Raw genomic sequence first — 16,228 nt, forward strand, 5'->3', positions numbered from 1 at the left:
TCTTGGTCTGGTTTGTGCCAAATAGTGAGCGGCTCTTTCTGCTCTTCTGTCTGTCTGTCCAGTCCTGGAGGCGGGTGAGTCTGAGGCTACCTGAGCAGCCTGCCTGTGCCAGGAGACCTCAGACCGACACCCTAACCCACAGCCTTCCTAACTCTGACCTTTCAGAAAGTTCAGGACAGAAGGTGGAAAGCTGTAGGTGTTCCCAGAGCGTGAGTCCAACCTGCCCATCTCTGAGGAAACCAAGTAAACTTGCTGGGTGCAAAACAGAGGAAGAGAGAGAAAGGAGGGAAAGCCCAGGGCTTTGTTAGCGGCCCACGGGCCCACACAGATGCTGCCTGTTTCTAAGGCCATCCTGGGCCTCCACCTGAAGAGACTGCTATGCCAAGCTGTGGCCCCCAAACCCGCTGCCTCTAACCCACCCAGGCACCCCTTCCCACACCTCACCCTGAACCCAGTTGGCTTCTTTCGCTACAATTAATTTGCTACAAATGGAAGGTACTTACCCCATCCTAGCTCGATTGGGAAACTCCTCAGGGCAGCTAAAGCGCAACTAGAGATTTGCACATTTACCGACTGCTTACACTGATGCCGTCTTTCCTTTTAAAAGTTATAAAACAGTAAACTTTATAAGCCCCAGTTCCGGCTATATGACATTTGGGTGCCAAATGAATAGGGTTTTGTCTATGAATTAGATCGTAAAATCATCCATAGCACAGACAGATCGGCTCACTGGCTATAAAACGTCACGTGGGGCCATTAAAGTAAGTTTTATGGTTTTGGGGAGTTGACATCCAACATTATATACCACATAACATATAATCTCACTGACGCTGGACTCCATTTGACTCTTTTGCAGGCTACGTGTGCCGCCTGGTCATTCAAATTGTCAATTTTAGGTCCAGAAGTGTCCAAACCACAAGTTCTCAAAACTCTCTGAAAAAATGGCTCCCTCCGAATTAAGGTAAGCTGGCCTCCTGAGCACTTGCGAGTTTATTTGTACTCTGAAAACTTTCTTCCTGGATTTCTCTCTCTCGCTTTCTCTGTCTCTGGGTCAGTAACTCTGAGATTGCCCCCGAATTCAAAAGTGAGGGGGGGGGGGGGCGCAAACTTGCCCTCTGCGCCCCAGCAGCGCCAGGAGCCTGCTCTGCGGGCCACACGGTGCGCGGCCTGGGCCGGCCTCCGGCTGCTGCGCCGCGGCGGCTGCTGACTTCCGCCGCTCGCCCTGCAGAAAAAGCTGATTTTTGTGCGCGGATGGGCCTGGGTGTGGGTTCTCGGCTGGGCCGCCCCCATCCCGGGCTGGCGGGTCCTGGTGCTTTGGGGGATCGCGGAGCCCCGGGGTGGGGGCTGGGAGGCAGTGGGGCGCGCTCGGGCGCCAGGGCCGCGCCGAGCTGGGGAGTTTGAAAGAAAGGCCCAGGCCGGGCCCTGCCGAGGCGGACTCTGGCGGGATTCCTGGTGGGGCTGTGGCAATATGTCTTCGCGGGGCCTGGGTCATTTGGCAGCACTGAATGGAGGCGGCCGCCTTCGGGCCGGGTTTCAGGCTGGCTCCAGAGAGCCAGAGGGTGGCAGAGGGCGGCGGGGCGCGGGCCGCACCTCCAGGCTGGGCCCCTGGGTTGCCAGGCCCGAGCCCAGGACGCTGGGGACCCCCGGGTCCCCACCTGGGGGGAGGCTCCCCACCCCCTCCCCCGCCCCCGGGCCCAGGCCCTGAACCTTGCTGGCCTGCACGTTCTTTTTATTTCGGTGGGACTGTTCTCACCCGCCTGTGAGTCTGAAGCAATAAACTTTATGGCCGGATTTAACTTTAGTCTTTGAATCCCCAGGCTAAATGAAAGGAGTTACGGCGCTTTCTTTTCTCCCGCCTTGCCTTTCTTTTCACTCTCTTTCCTTTTTCTCTCCTCTTTTGTAGAATTTAAAACATCCATGCGCAGGGCCCTCAAAAGGCAACGTAGGCATCCCCGCCACCCTTTAGAGAACCCTAAAGATAGAGAAATGTACTCCCCCTCAACATACAGGGGGAATTCTCCCAAACTGTGCCCTAAAGTTTGGGGGGAAATCGAGGTGTCTTCAACGCCCAACTTAAAAGTCCCCCGAGCCATTAGGTTGTTTTCCCTGACACGTCATAAAGGGTAGTTGAGGGAAGAAATTGGTCGTTTGTCAGTAGGAGATTTCCGCCTTTCTTTTGTTAGCTGCTCTTTCTGTTTGATCCCAGGAAATTTACATAATCTATGATTTCCAAAACAGTCCCCAATATTGCACCAACGGGTGAAGTAAGGTGAAATAAATGTTTCCTGGGTACAATTCCAGCTTGGCCTCAGCCACCCCTCTGGCCCCCACCCCCCACATTCTCCAGTGGCAGAGCGGCGACTGGGGGTGCTGGGGCCTGTTCTGAGGTATTCCTCTGGATGGGTACCCACATGGGACCTTGCGGATTTCCCCCTATCCCGGCTGAGGAGTGAAGCCAAATTCTCCAACTTAGAAATGAAACAAACAAACAAAACATGGGATCTTCTGTCTCCAAGTGCTTTTCTCCCTGTGAACTGGGTAGCTTTCTGCAAGTGCTCATTGGCAAAGATGTTTCCTAAATGCTCAAAGTGAAAAATCTTAAAGTACAGATTTGGAATTTCAACATACTTTATTGTGCACAGGCCACTCCTCCCCAACCTTAGTCCAACAGTTGTTCCCAAAGACAGAGGTCCAAAGCGCGAAACCTGGGAAGTTTTCTGAAAGATCGAAACCCTCCTCCAAGTCCCACCTCTCTGAACAGTGAGTGGCAAGGAAGCCCCCTGAGGTCCCTTTCTGTGCCCTGTGAACGTGTGAACGTGTCAGTGCTCAGGAAAACGTGTCCACGCCTTGGTGGGGACCAGGATAGAAACTCTCCTTGGGTTCTCTTCTTCATTTTAAGCGTCTGTAAGAATCCTGGAGTCTTTGTTTCGCTGCTCCGAGTTTTGGGTTCTTTATTGGGAAATACTGGGTGAAGGTTTTATTTTGGTTGCTCATTTGGTGATCTTGCTTGAGTGGTTTCTTGATGACTAAAATTAGTAGCAGAAAAAAAGAGTGATAGGGCTGCTGGCAGATTCACGTAACTTGCGTGGAGGAAGTGGCCACACCACCTCCGCGGCCACATCCCACCCTGGGGTGTGGGAATGGGCAGAAAGGCTGTTGGACCCATAGCCAGCATCACACGAGAGAGAGAAACTTTCCCATGATTTACAAGACTCAGAGGCTATAAATTGTCAGCTTGCTTATTTCTGTCTGCTGTAATCTTCATAAAACTTCAGAGTTTAAGGAGCAGGCCAACTCACATGGAGTTAAGTGACTTTAAAAACAACACACACACACACACAGCATCCAGTCAGACCTAGGAGAGCGTTCCTGGAGGAATTTTTTTCTTTCTTGCTATTTTCACAGGGAGCATAGTAAAGAGGATGGCTGCTTATCTGCTCATTTTTGTTATTTCTCCTGCATTCTTTTGGGTTGTTTTTGCAGAAAAACTTCTGTAGAAAATACCTGTCATTGAGAGCTTTCTGGAGACATGCAGCCTCAGCCGGTGGCAGAGTGTCTGTCTGTGTGCCTTGTCTTGTAAAAGGAGAAGGTGTCCGAAATGTGCAGGGCCCCGTTTGTTTCTACAAGCCGCAGAGACAATGTTTCCTGAACTATAAATATAATAGGAAGCTTCTGGTCACACTCACTTAGGGGTTTGTGAGGGTTTCCATGGTCTCATTCCACAACATGATGCCAAGACGCCTTTTCTCCTGCTCTTTCCCTGCTTCATTGTTGGCGGCTCTGGGAGAGCAAGACAGAATTTTCTACCAGAAACGGAGTCATGTTCATTTGTTGAGATGTGAAGAGTATTACAGCCAAACAATTAGTGAGGGGAGAGCAAATTACATCCTTGAAGACGGGCTATTAGAGAGGAAAACAACCCTTTTAGCTTAAAAGATGCCCTTCGAAGCCTCTCCCTGCCTTAGCTTGGGAGTCTGCCTGAGGTTTGCCCACCATGGAGAGTGCAGAACAGAACGGGGTGGCTCTGTCCCTTTGGCTTCTAGGGCAGAATTTCTTTCTAGTCAATGACAAAACTATAAATGGGGCTTCCAGACAGGGCTCAGGGGGTCAGCGTAGGCTCCCGCCCACACAGGAGTGGGGCGCCTCAGTCCTGGCCATTCAAAGCCCCAGAACTGGAAGATTTGCCTAGGTTTGTTTTGTTTGTTTTTCACAAAGAAAGGTTCCTTCCCCACCACGTCCCCTCCCCACAAACTGGCCTTTTCAATAATAATATTTGTTATGAAGGTTATTGGGTAATTATTGCGATTTTGTGAAGCAGCCCTCGCTAGAGGTGAAGTCTGTCATCACCTAACAAATGACGCCCGCGCAGTTCACTGCCGGGTTAAGTAAATGCAGAGAAGATAAATCTGCACACCCTAGGAATCGCCAGCAGAGCACGCTTTAGTACAAGTTCACAGTCAACTCGCCTGCCTGGGCCAGCTCGCCCAACAATTAGGGCTGCGTCTTTATTTTTAAATAAAGGGGGAAAATGTCTCCAACTTCCATTACCTGCTTTCCCCATCTTCTTTTTTCCTTTTGCTCTTTGTGAGGTGCCCCTGCCCTGCTCCCAATTTTCCTTGTAAATGTAATGATGAGTGATTTCAAAATAATCTCTTTCCTATTTTAAGTGCTAACAAAAAGAGGTAGGAGGCTGGCTTGACAGGAAATACAGTCACACACACACACACACACACACACACACACACACATCCAGTGCACCCTCTTATTCTAAAGGCTGAGGCAGAAGTAGGGCTTCCCTGAGATCCTGGGAGGGGGCCTTTCCCTGAAAGAAAAGGCACAGCTTTGTATATCTTTGTGGTTAGTGCGTTGCAACTGCAGGTCAAAAAGTTGAGGGTCAAAAGTTTACGTTGTGCAGCACTCTTAGTCATCTGCCCAGACAGAGTTTGATGTCAATGTTAGAGCTGCGATCTTGACTATCAGCACAAAAGATAAAATGGCTTGGAGTGACGCGTGTATCACGGTATGGACTCCAGGTGAACCCTAGTGGTTGAATGACCTCAATTACGGAGAAAAGGATAGAAAATTCCTCTTTTCAAGAGTAATACATGCTGTATTTCATCTTGAATTATCGCTCCCATTCTGAGGGAATAGCAGCAGGTAAATAGGCTTAGATTACTGAAAAACCAACACCTTAGATTGCTGGAGAACCAGGAGTCTTCGGGTGTGTCACAAAATAAAAAAGCTCAGAAGTCATCAGTGGACCTTTAAGAAATAACGTAGCAAGTTTCCAATGCTCCGTGGTACCTTTCAAAGGCAAGAGAACCGGCAGGAAACTTCCTTTATTTGAAAACAGTGATTTTGATTTGCCATTTCTCTCTTTTTAGTACCCATAATGATCCCTAAAGTGAGAAGAAGGGCAAACACAGGCGTTTCTTGCAAAATGTATTCTTGGCAATTTTCAAACACAGAATGCTTTTTCTGAAATTGCCACCCACTAAACGCCAAGAGTTCTTAGAGCTGGAAAGGGGAGGAAGGAAACGGAGACCCTCCCCCAAAGGGACAGGATTCTTCCCCCCTCCACCGGTGAGAAAATGCTCCTTGGTACCCAGAAAATGTTCCTGTGGTCGGAAATTTTTCATCACGCTTATTGTTAACCCCACATTGAACGTGAGAGAATCGCTGCCATCTATAAGTGAAAAGCCAAACTGTAAAGAATATGCCATTTGAGCAGGAAGGTGGAATCCAGAAATGTCAGAGCACCACGACAGGCTTCTGTTCTCCAGAAAATACTCCTTAAAAACACGTTTGGAATAAAGCTAAGGAGAGGAGAAGCGAGCTGAGGAGGAAGGGTGGGAGAGTGGGAAAGAAAGGAACAGTGTGTTAAGGAAGCCAACTGGAACCATGCCTCCTGTGTGAGTTGCATCTGGAGAGCTAAACACTATTTTATGTCTCCTGCACCCAGATTAGCTGTAAGTGTCGGTGCCGTTAGAATCTATTTTCTGGGGGACGTATTTTCCTTTTCCAGGTATCGATCTTTAAGTAATCATTGAAGGGAAGCAGAGAAGAGAAAGATGAAAAAAATTTTTCTGGGTTTTTCTTTTTTAACTATAAAGATGTTAATTCAACTACTCAGAATGGAGACTCTTGTTAGGCATGTGTAAGATCATCCCCATATATTCTGGTTGATTGGATTTGCTGGTGCCAGGGACCTTCAGTGGTAAATATTTCCCAAACAGTGCCGTAGTGGAAGTAATCACGTTGCTTCCACTGTTGGATGTGTAAAGTTTTCACTCTGGCCAAGAGCTTGAAGCCAAATGGGGGTGTGCCAGATGAAAACAAGAAAGGGAACAACTGTGGTGATTGCTGTTACAGCAGTGAACACTTCACCACATCTGGGCTAGCAAAATGGAGAAAACCGAAACCCCCGCTATTACTCACCAAGACAATTATGTGTCCCTTTGAGAAAAGCTTGTTATTGTATTATTGGTTAAGAGTGTCCCACGCCTTAGAAACATGTCAGATTCAATAATCATAGACACCTCGTAGCCAGTTTTTAAAGTAAAAGAAAAAGGTACCCGAAGAAGTTACTGCTTTTAGAGTGCGTACGTTTTTATTTGGAGGATTTTGATTGTTAGGCCTCTTACACAATCCTGGTGAAAATTTATATATAAGGCAAGGATACATTTCAAGCTTTATGCCTGGGTCATGCTCATTGCTGTAAACTACTGCAAGGAAATTACCCCCAAACAATTAATGGTTCAAATGGATGATAAAGTATTGCTTCTCTAAAATCTGTGCCTAGTGTAGATGGGGAGAGCCCTCAAATGCCACCATCAGGCATTCTGAAATGCAGCCGTTCCCGCGTGTGCGCCAGAGATGAGCAGTCAGTCTGGGGGACTCTCATTCTAAAGAACAAAGGACAAATACAGTCAATACATTCCATAACGTTTACATTTCCTTTGCTCTCCCCCTCCCCCTTTGGTTTTCCCTGAGAAGGAGTGACCTGGGCAAAGACCCTGCTCTCTAAAAGACACTGTATAGACCTTTTAGAAGCGCAAAGTCCAAGGCCGAGGTGAACTTCAGGTCAGCGCGTCTAACAAATATGAAAATGTCGGCTGGTGAAGGGCGCGCCTTGTGATTTAACAAAGACTGTCAATGTGTAAGATTAATAAGAAACAAAATGCACACGGTGTCACTGTTCGGTCACTTTGAATCTTGGGACAGGGTTGCATTCAAGAGGGCAGGCTATTCCAAAGATATTCAAAATGATTCAAATCAGATTCAAACTAGGCTGCAATCCCTGCCTGCCTCTCGCCCTCCCTCTCCCTTGGACTCCCTTCGCTCTCCTTCTCCATCTGGGATTCGAGGACATGATGAAAAGTTATTTCATTTAATGGGATTTTAAGAAAGCCTTTGTTGGGAATATATGTTATCCCTGCACGTGGAAATGAGCAAATGTGCTTACCAAGAGAAGGATAACGCGTCCACCCTGCTTGGAACTGGAGCCAGTTGGTGTGCGAAGATTAGCACACTCCCTCTGTGCTCCATTTCAGAGCACCCCATCTTTTTCTCGGGCGAGATGCTGCTGGTAAACTTCGGTTTATGTATTAATTGAGTTAGTTTCTTTCTGGCTTTACTTTGGTGTCTTGGATCTTATGTAAAGGCAAGAAGTGTTTTTTTAAAAAATGTTTTTCAAAAGATTATTTGATTCAGTGGAATGATGCTGTGGCTTGCACAGAGAGATTGTGGAAGGATCAGAAAAGGTACTGAGATTGTTTATTACAGCCATAAATCTTGCAGTAAAATGTCAAAATGTCGGTGTGTGAGATAACACTTGGTGGTCCTGGCTCCGTTTGTGTTTATGATAGGAACCACAAAGACAAGTTACAGGCCTTGGGGGATTCTGTGTAAGCCCATCTTCCTAGAGTAATATAACCGCATGAACACAGGCGCAGTTAACTCGTTTAGGCTAACCATATACAAAACAGTGCCCATGCCTTGTTAATACTTTAAAATAGAAACCCGGTAGAAGGTTCTGAGGCTAAACAACATGAATTTTGTGTTTTAGTGTCTGTAAATAACATTAAACAAACATGGTTAAGACCCTAGTACTCAAGGCTGATGCTGTGAGAATGAGGGCAAAATTTCATTGTCATGTTCCCTCCCCTCCTGCAAGCTTAGAGAGCCCCATTTTGAAAATTATATTATGTATATATTATTCAGGTTATATATTCAGTATATATATATATATATATGTATATATATATATATATATATATATATATATTCTTACTGTAGAGAGATATTGGTTTAGGCAGCTATATCACAGGCTAGATCTCCCCGGGAATCTAGAGAGAACATCTAAAGATTACCTTCCGCATTGATTTCTGTCTGTGGCTCAGATTTCATTAAAAAAAAAAAAAAAGTCAGGGTGCCCCATGTGATGGACAGCACTCTTCACAGACACACAGCCAATGTGGAAAACCTCTTTGTACCACTTCAGGGTGATTCCAGTTAAAAAGCTAACATGATCCCCCTTTAAACCTCTTTTCCTAAATTAGTTTAAAGATTAGTCCCATATAATAGGCTTTATGTGGCTAAGCATTAAATGACTATCCATCAAATGGATATTCCAGCATTTAGTAACTCATATGAGTAACCGATATAAATGAAGATAGAATTGACATTCCTTTTGAAGTGTCTCCAGGCTTAGGCTGTAACTTTCCTTGTCTGCCTTCCAGACTCAGTTGTGAGAAGGCTGTTTATACTGCTCTTTGAAAAATCAAGTAAGATGTACCAGCTGAAAAAAATCCTGGCTGTTCCATGCCAATGTGAAAGTATTTCAGAAGAGTGGCTATTCTAGCTTGTAGTGCTTTAATCTAGGCTGAAAAGTAGAGGATCTAGGTGTGTCTGTTACCCAGAAAAGGAAAGTACACAGCATGAGTAAGGCATCAGTATTTAATTCAAAGATCAACATTAGGTGGAATTAAATAAGTAATTTATTTGTTAATAATGGTGTAATTAGTTTACCCATCAAATTTCAATTACCAAATGGCAGGAACAGTCCTCTCTCCCCCTTTCCAGAGCTACTATTATCGTTAATATGCTAATTTTCAGCAATGCAGAAATTATAGGCTATCCTGCACATACAACTTTACCCTGAGATTCAGTCTGAGAGAGCAGCATCCAAAATACAAAACATAATCTTCTTAGCGGGAAAGGGCTCGTCGGCAATCAGACTGGGCAAAGGGCACTCTCTCCGTCGCTTGTTTCCGTTTAGGAATTGTTCTGAAATAGGACGTTGTTGGTTTCAAAGCTCAGTTTTGTGGAGGCGCCGCTTCTATCCACCCCCCCACCACCACCCTTGGACCACCTCCTCCCTCCCAATCGCGCCGAGAAAATGCGAGTGTTTAACTCTCACATCAACACCTCCATCAAATGAGATGCTATTAGGAGGTTCTGAGTTTTCTTAGGACCCCCCTCCCCCGCATCAGATTTTGTCCCTAAAAGAAAGACAGCAGGAAAAGCGCCCGTCCGGTTACACTGGGATGGCCTAGCTGGACATTTCCAGGCCGATTTCTCTCGGCTGCTCAGCCGCAGGCTCTCGCGGCTCCTGCCGGGCTTCTCAGCGCGGGGACCCCGGCGCGGGCGCGGCGAGCGGGCGGGCCAGGGGATCAGCGGGGGAGAAAAGAGGTCTATCGACCTCATTCGTTTTATTCCGGGGACAGGATCAAAATGAGCCTATTTCCTCGATCCCAACCCACTCCCTCCCCTAGCCGGCCTCGAACCCGGGAGGACGCCGGGCCGGGCGAGGCGGGGCCCGAGGTCAGCGCTGGGCCGCGGGCGCCTGGCTGCTCCGAGGCCTAGGCCAGGACTGGGGCGCTCCCGGGGCGTCCGGAGGGAACTGATGCCTGGAGGGACCCCAATTCCCAGCGGGACTCAAAGTTGGGGGGTTGTGGGGGGGACCAAAGCGCCAGCTCCCTCCCTCCGCCGGAGACCCGACCGCAGCATCCATCACCTCCCGCGCGCTTCCTGATCCGGGTCCGCGCGCGCCGCGCTCCCATTGGCGGGGGCGGATCACGTGGGGGGGGCGCGCGGGCGCGGGCGGGGGAGGAGCGGCGCGAACTTTGGTGGCATTGGCGGCGGCGGCGGGAGGGGGAGGGGTGGGCGCTTGACAGCGGGGGAGGGGACGGGAGCGGGGGGAGGGGATGGGAAGCGAGGCAGGAGGGGGAGGGGCCTCGGCGAGCCCAGAAAAACGACAACGCGAGAAAAATTAGTATTTTTGCACTTCACAAATTAATGACCATGAGCTCGTTTTTGATAAACTCCAACTACATCGAGCCCAAGTTCCCTCCCTTCGAGGAGTACGCGCAGCACAGCGGCCCGGGCGGCGGAGACGGCGGCCCGGGCGGGGGCTCCAGCTACCAGCAGCCCCCCGCGCCCGCGGCCCAGCACCTGCCGCCGCCGCCGCAGCCCCAGCTCCCCCACGCGGGCGGCGGCCGCGAGCCCCCCGCCTCCTACTACGCGCCGCGGGCCGCCCGCGAGCCCTCCTACCCCGCGGCCGCGCTCTACCCCGTGCCCGGGGCCGCCGACGCCGCCTACCCTTATGGCTACCGCGCCGGCGCCAGCCCCGGGCGGCCCCCGCAGCCCGAGCAGCCCCCCGCGCACGCCAAGGGTCCCGCGCACGGCCTGCACGCGAGCCACGTCCTGCCTCCCGGGCGGCAGCCCCCGCCGCCTCCCCCGCAGCATCGCGCGGCGCCCCCGGCGCCCCCGCGGCGCTGCGAGGCGGCTCCCGCCACCCCGGGCGTCCCGACAGGGGGCAGCGCCCCCGCGTGCCCGCTGCTCCTGGCCGACAAGAGCCCGCCGGGCCTGAAGGGCAAGGAGCCCGTGGTGTACCCCTGGATGAAGAAGATCCATGTCAGCGCCGGTACGTGGCGCCGCTGGGGAGGCGCGGGAGGGCGGGCTGGAGCCCGGCCGGCCGGAGCGTGAGGGTCTGGGCGGGGGGTCAGAAGGCGAGGACCTGGGGAAGGGGCCTGGGAGGGGAGCCCCCATGCGGCCCCAGCTACAGGGGGACGTGGGGGTGTGCGCGCCAGCCAGCCTGATCCCCACGTGAGAACCCTTTTGTACCCGGGGTCCCTTTATCGGGAGATTTACGAGACGCCAAACTGTTAGGGCAGTAATTATAGCCCCCATAAATTTAATTGCCCTGGCAGAGGCTTCAGGCCATGTGTCTTTGAAGCTTTTCTTCAGCCCCAAGGCCCAGCTCCATTCTTTATGGCTCTCGGGTGTTTCCCGTTGTCAATAGCCTGTGAAACATTTTCTTTGCCGTTTTATGTATCTTGCGTGAACTTGGTGTCAGGTTATTATATAATGATGATGTCCCATTGCTCTTCCCCACCCCACCTTATCTCTCCTCCTCCTTCCCCTCTCTGTCCACTCCCTCCGCCTCGGCTTTCTCCTCGGGGTTATGGGCTTTCAGTCAACCCCAGTTATAACGGAGGGGAGCCCAAGCGCTCTCGGACCGCCTACACCCGGCAGCAGGTCTTGGAGCTGGAGAAGGAGTTCCACTTTAACCGCTACCTGACCCGGCGGCGCCGCATCGAGATCGCCCACACGCTCTGCCTGTCTGAGCGGCAGGTCAAGATCTGGTTTCAGAACCGGAGGATGAAGTGGAAGAAAGATCACAAACTGCCCAACACTAAGATGCGCTCCTCCAACTCGGCCTCGGCCTCCTCCGCAGGCCCGCCAGGGAAAGCACAGACTCAGAGCCCCCACCCGAATCCGCACCCCCACCCCCACCAGGGGGCCTCCACACCCATTCCCTCCTCCATGTGATCTTCTAGAGATCTAGACCAGTTTCTTTCCCTCATCTGCTTTTCTCCTCTCTTCTGCCCCTTTCCCCATCCACCCCCTCCCCGTCTGTCCGTCGGGACCACAACAGACCCCAAAACAAAACCCAACTTGATGAAAAGTGTAATAAAAAGAAGAGGACATTATCCTGGTAAGAGTGTGTGCTGGTTGCCACCCAAGAGAGGACAGTGGCCAGGATGCTGGCTGGTGGAACAACCTGCTGGCCTAAGAAGGATGGCTGCCAAGGGCTGGGTACCTGAGAAGGACCACTTGGCCTCCCATACTTTGGAGATGGCTGAAGGACCTGTGTATGTATATTTGTTGCAAACAGAAGAAAACAGACCCTTTCCTACCTTCCTTGTCTCCCCTCCCTCATTCAGGCAGCTCATACAAGCTTGTCTTGAACTGAATAAATGAGTAGACATTGTGGACCTCACAGGATTATTTAATTCTCAAAATGTATAGACCTCAATGGTAGATGTGTCACAATAGTTTCCCTTCCTTGCACTTATTTAAAATATTGTTGTAGAGATAATGTTGTCTTATTCCGAGGCACAGTCTTTGGGGAGAGGGGAGTGCATTTAGACCCATGTGCAACTGTACAAATCGTGGTGTGGCTATATAGAAAGCCTTGCTAAGAATAAACTCTGTTTCAAAAAACATTAAAGTTCTAAAACACGTTTGTGTGTTTCCTACTTTTAATTTTTTTTAAAAAAAAGTGCTCTGGATTGAAGTGCTTGACCTTGCATATGAGAAAATCTTGTAGATGGCTTGGGTTGTGTTCACTTGGATTCTGACTGCGCATATAATTGGTGTGAGTGTGTTCAACTTGAGCTGAACTCTTGTCAAGTTTGACCCACTGTGGGAAAAGTTCCAAAGAGCATGAAGGCTCTTGAGCTCTGAGAGGGCTCCTCTTCTTCCCAAACTTGGCCAGGCTGTCAGGCTTCAAGTCTCTGTAAGGCATAGAAACGTGTCCTTCTCTGCAATGAAAGGTGAAACCGTGCAGTGCTGCGGCCCAGGAGTTTCTGCAGCTGCTCTGACTCGCTGAACTCTGAGCACACTTGGAAAGAAGTGGTCCCTTTGGTATTTATGGCACCTTCGCACTTAATCTGCCTGTTTCCCTGGAGATAAAAAATAGTTTGTGTAAAGGGTTGAGATTGCTTTTTGTTTCTTCGCTGTTTTGAAGGCTCTCTTCAGTAACTATAGCTTGGGAATTTTTATTTGTTTACTTCTTTCTTTTTTTTGAAGCAAGAAATTTTAAAGTAAACTGGATTTTCCCAGTACACCCTCCAGAGTTCCTTCTGAGGAAATAGAAGGCGTAATGACACCCCAAATTGCACCCCAAAGCAAGGTAGACCTGGGAGTATTCAACACTAGAAGAAAGCCAAACTCTGAACTAGGGTCACTTGCCTCAAATGCTCCCAGATTTTTCTGCCCAACCTAGAGATCTAGATTTAAAAGGTTGAAAATAAAAATCTACTTCACAATCTCCATCACCCTAGGATTTGTTTACTGATTTACTAATCAGTCAAGAGAATTTGGACTTGGTTATCACTGAAGGGACAAGATGCAAAAAAAAACCAACACACACTGGCCCCAGAATATTAGAATTGTCACCTGGCCTTGAGTGAGGGCAATGCTTAGTTCATGTAATAATGTTAGCAGAGATGGGAGGGGGTGCTCACCTACCTCTGCAATACCAGAGGAGTTTTAAACACATCTTCCCATCCGTGGTGAACCCTTCCCCAGTGGTCAGTGCTGTTACTCTACTGCCTGTGTGTCATACAGGCAGAGGCGAGCTGCTGTCTACCTATGAACAGACCAGATCTGAGAGGGAAGGGATGGATCCCAGCCTCAGAGGGGCCTCCACTTCTCCCCAAGAAAACCCAGGGGCAATCAAGTGCCCGCCTTGCCCAGTGAGGCCAAACCTGGCATAAAGTGCATTTTATAAGGTATGAGCGAGTGCCAGGCATCTCTGGAGTCCCTGCAACTGCTGCTGAGACTTCTTAACCCTTCCTCTACTACACGCACTTGTAAAACGGAATTAAATCACGCTGAAAATAGCAATTTTCCCAGGAATCATTAATCACCTCATACAATAAATACTTCTTTGTAATTCAACAGCAATTCTGAAAGGCATTCTCTGGGAAAAGTCTGTGGAGAAGCAAGGGATCTTCTTGCAAATAATGTGGTCTCGGGCAAAGACGCAGCATCTTGCCTGTCTGCTCAAAAAATGCCTAGACTCTTGGTGGAAATTGAGTGTCGAGCTGCACAACCTCACATGGCAGATTGTCATCAATTAAGGTAAATTCTTATATTTCTCCTTTGTAGCAGAGGAGGGGGATGAGGGCATGAATTAGCTACATACTAGAGGCAGTTGTGTGGGGCGAAAAGGGGTAATGAAGAGAAAGGATGGAGATGTGTGTGTGTGTGTGTGTGTGTGTGTGTGTGTGTGTTTTATATTCCAGTGCAAAATGGCATTTTTACCCAAACTGTGTTGATTATTAAGGTATTGGTAAGTTTTACCAAGTCAAAATGCTTCAAAATGATCCAGATGAGTGTGCCATTTCTTTAGTGTTATGCCTGTTTCAGGTCTTCTAAAGGAGCTTGTTATAACAGCTTAGAAAATCCCACTTTGTGCTTCAAAATCGTGCATTGTCTGCCCTTTGCTAGGGCAACCATAAGAGTTCACCCAGAGGACAAATTTTCTATCTCATTAAGTGTTTTTTTTTTTAAAGCAAACTCTATTGGCCCCTCAAACCCTTGACCTTTAAAGACAGTAGTATTTTGTGTGAGCTCTATACTTCTGCTACCAAAATGACCCTTACACATGCTCTCCTCTTCTTTCTCTCTGTCTCTCTCCTTCCTTCTAACACACACTCATCTGCTTTAGTCACATAGCCACGCTGTGCATGACTCTGGAGAGATAAAAGTTTTGTCAACATCTGAAATCAACCTAAATCGGATAGGAGACACTTTAATGGTCACAGTTTGAATTAAGTACTTAAGAGTCTCCCCCCTGAAGAAAAATGGCACTTTGCAGGCTCTCTTTCCTAGTTTTGCTGAAATCTACGATATACCCGGTGTTTTATTACAGCAGGAATTCAACTGTGACAGGCAGAGTAGAGTACTTAATACCCAGGATGGAGCTCATGGGAAGATTACCTAGATATATGGGGAGTGGGCCCTCTGCACAGCATCTCTGACTTTATATTCAGCTGTCACAGGGTGCCCACATCCTCCCCCACCTCTCAGGCCCTCCCCACGGGGTGGGTGTCACCAATCCACCTCTCTCTCCCTGCTGCCCTAAGCTAGCAAACTGTGCTGTTCTCACCCACCACTGCCTCCCCTCCAGCAGTTTAACATGGACACAGATCAACCATTCTTTAGAATGGAAAGAAAGAAGGAACTCAAAGAATCCACGTAGCAAACAGAGACCTGGGGCTGCCCGTTTGAATGAGTGGATTCTGTGCAAGCAAAAAGCTGTTCTTGACACTCGCTTGGTCTGCATCCCTAGCCCAGGTGAGGTCCTCTATTGGAGCGCACAGGCTCACCCTGCCCAGCCGCTGCTCCTCCAGTGGCTGCTCCTCTCTGTATTGTACAGTATATGGACCCAAGGCTAATGCTGCTGCTTCTCTCAGAGTGTGGGCTGGAACAAACAGGAGGAAGAAGAGAGTCCCGTGTTCTAACTCTTTGATGGCACCTAGGCGGCTGCCGGGGCTGTTGTGAAATATTCTCATCTGAAATTTCTGTCTTGGAACTCTGTCAAGTCTTATTCTCAAGGCCCCAAACCCATGGAGTAACCCCTGCCCCCTTTCAGGTCAGCCCCAGTCTCTCTGGAATTGATTTCTGGGGGGTAAAAGAGAGCCCAGATTGAAAGAATCTCTCAGGAAAAAGAGACCTAGAGGCCATTTTGGTCCCATCTTAGTTTACTGATGAGGAAACTGAGGCAGCTAACTGCTCCCCCTCCCATTTTTCTTTATGTTAATGAGTTGTAGATTTGGTCTCACCTTGGATAGGGGTGAGTGCACAGGCATCTTCCCTCGGCAGAAGGCCAGCGAGTCTGGGCTCACACTGGACATGAAGGGCCACAGGTGTGCTCCTCCAAGTTAGAAGGGTGCTGAGATAGGTGGGCTGGCCTGTGAGCTCAGGAGGTGACAGCTGTCAGGGTCAGGTGCCTGGGAGAGCAGTGGACACCCCACTGTCTACAATTCTCATAGTTCCAGACTGACTCATTCTGCTATGCTTGCCCTGGAATTTCCATGGCGGTTCCCTTGCCCCAGAGCTGGGCCAGGGGGTCTGCATTCTGGAGGCCTGGGAACGAAAAAGCCAACCAGGGACCCTGGTGGCAGCAGATAAAGGTGTAAGGCCTGTTCGA

General features: G+C 49.3%; 1 protein-coding gene and 1 long non-coding RNA gene across 3 annotated transcripts; one reads left to right on the forward strand and one right to left on the reverse strand.

The window, feature by feature from the left end:
• Positions 1 to 8,981: 8,981 nt before the first annotated feature.
• LOC129151387 (uncharacterized) lies at positions 8,982 to 10,069 on the reverse strand. Of its 2 annotated transcripts, none has more exons than XR_008558080.1 (2): positions 10,019 to 10,069; positions 8,982 to 9,288 (listed from the first exon to the last, which is right to left on the reverse strand). It is a non-coding gene; the product is annotated as an uncharacterized LOC129151387 (long non-coding RNA). The 2 variants fall into 2 exon arrangements; XR_008558079.1 differs by lacking the exon at positions 10,019 to 10,069 and adding an exon at positions 9,543 to 10,012.
• A 190-nt stretch (positions 10,070 to 10,259) lies between these two features.
• On the forward strand, positions 10,260 to 12,520 carry HOXA4 (homeobox A4). The gene is made up of 2 exons (XM_008147871.3): positions 10,260 to 10,927; positions 11,480 to 12,520. The coding sequence occupies exons 1-2, from the start codon at positions 10,300 to 10,302 to the stop codon at positions 11,833 to 11,835; spliced, it is 984 nt and encodes a 327-aa protein (XP_008146093.3). The 5' UTR covers positions 10,260 to 10,299; the 3' UTR covers positions 11,836 to 12,520.
• The last annotated feature ends 3,708 nt before the right edge of the window (positions 12,521 to 16,228 follow it).

The sequence above is a fragment of the Eptesicus fuscus genome, chromosome 14 (assembly GCF_027574615.1).
Source record: "Eptesicus fuscus isolate TK198812 chromosome 14, DD_ASM_mEF_20220401, whole genome shotgun sequence".
NCBI lineage: Eukaryota > Metazoa > Chordata > Mammalia > Chiroptera > Vespertilionidae > Eptesicus > Eptesicus fuscus.

Coding starts and splice junctions, on each gene's coding strand:
- HOXA4 (XM_008147871.3), top strand. CDS start 10,300: ATGACCATGAGCTCGTTTTTGATAAACTCCAACTACATCGAGCCCAAG. Junction 10,928..11,479: donor GAAGATCCATGTCAGCGCCG/GTACGTGGCGCC, acceptor ATGGGCTTTCAG/TCAACCCCAGTTATAACGGA.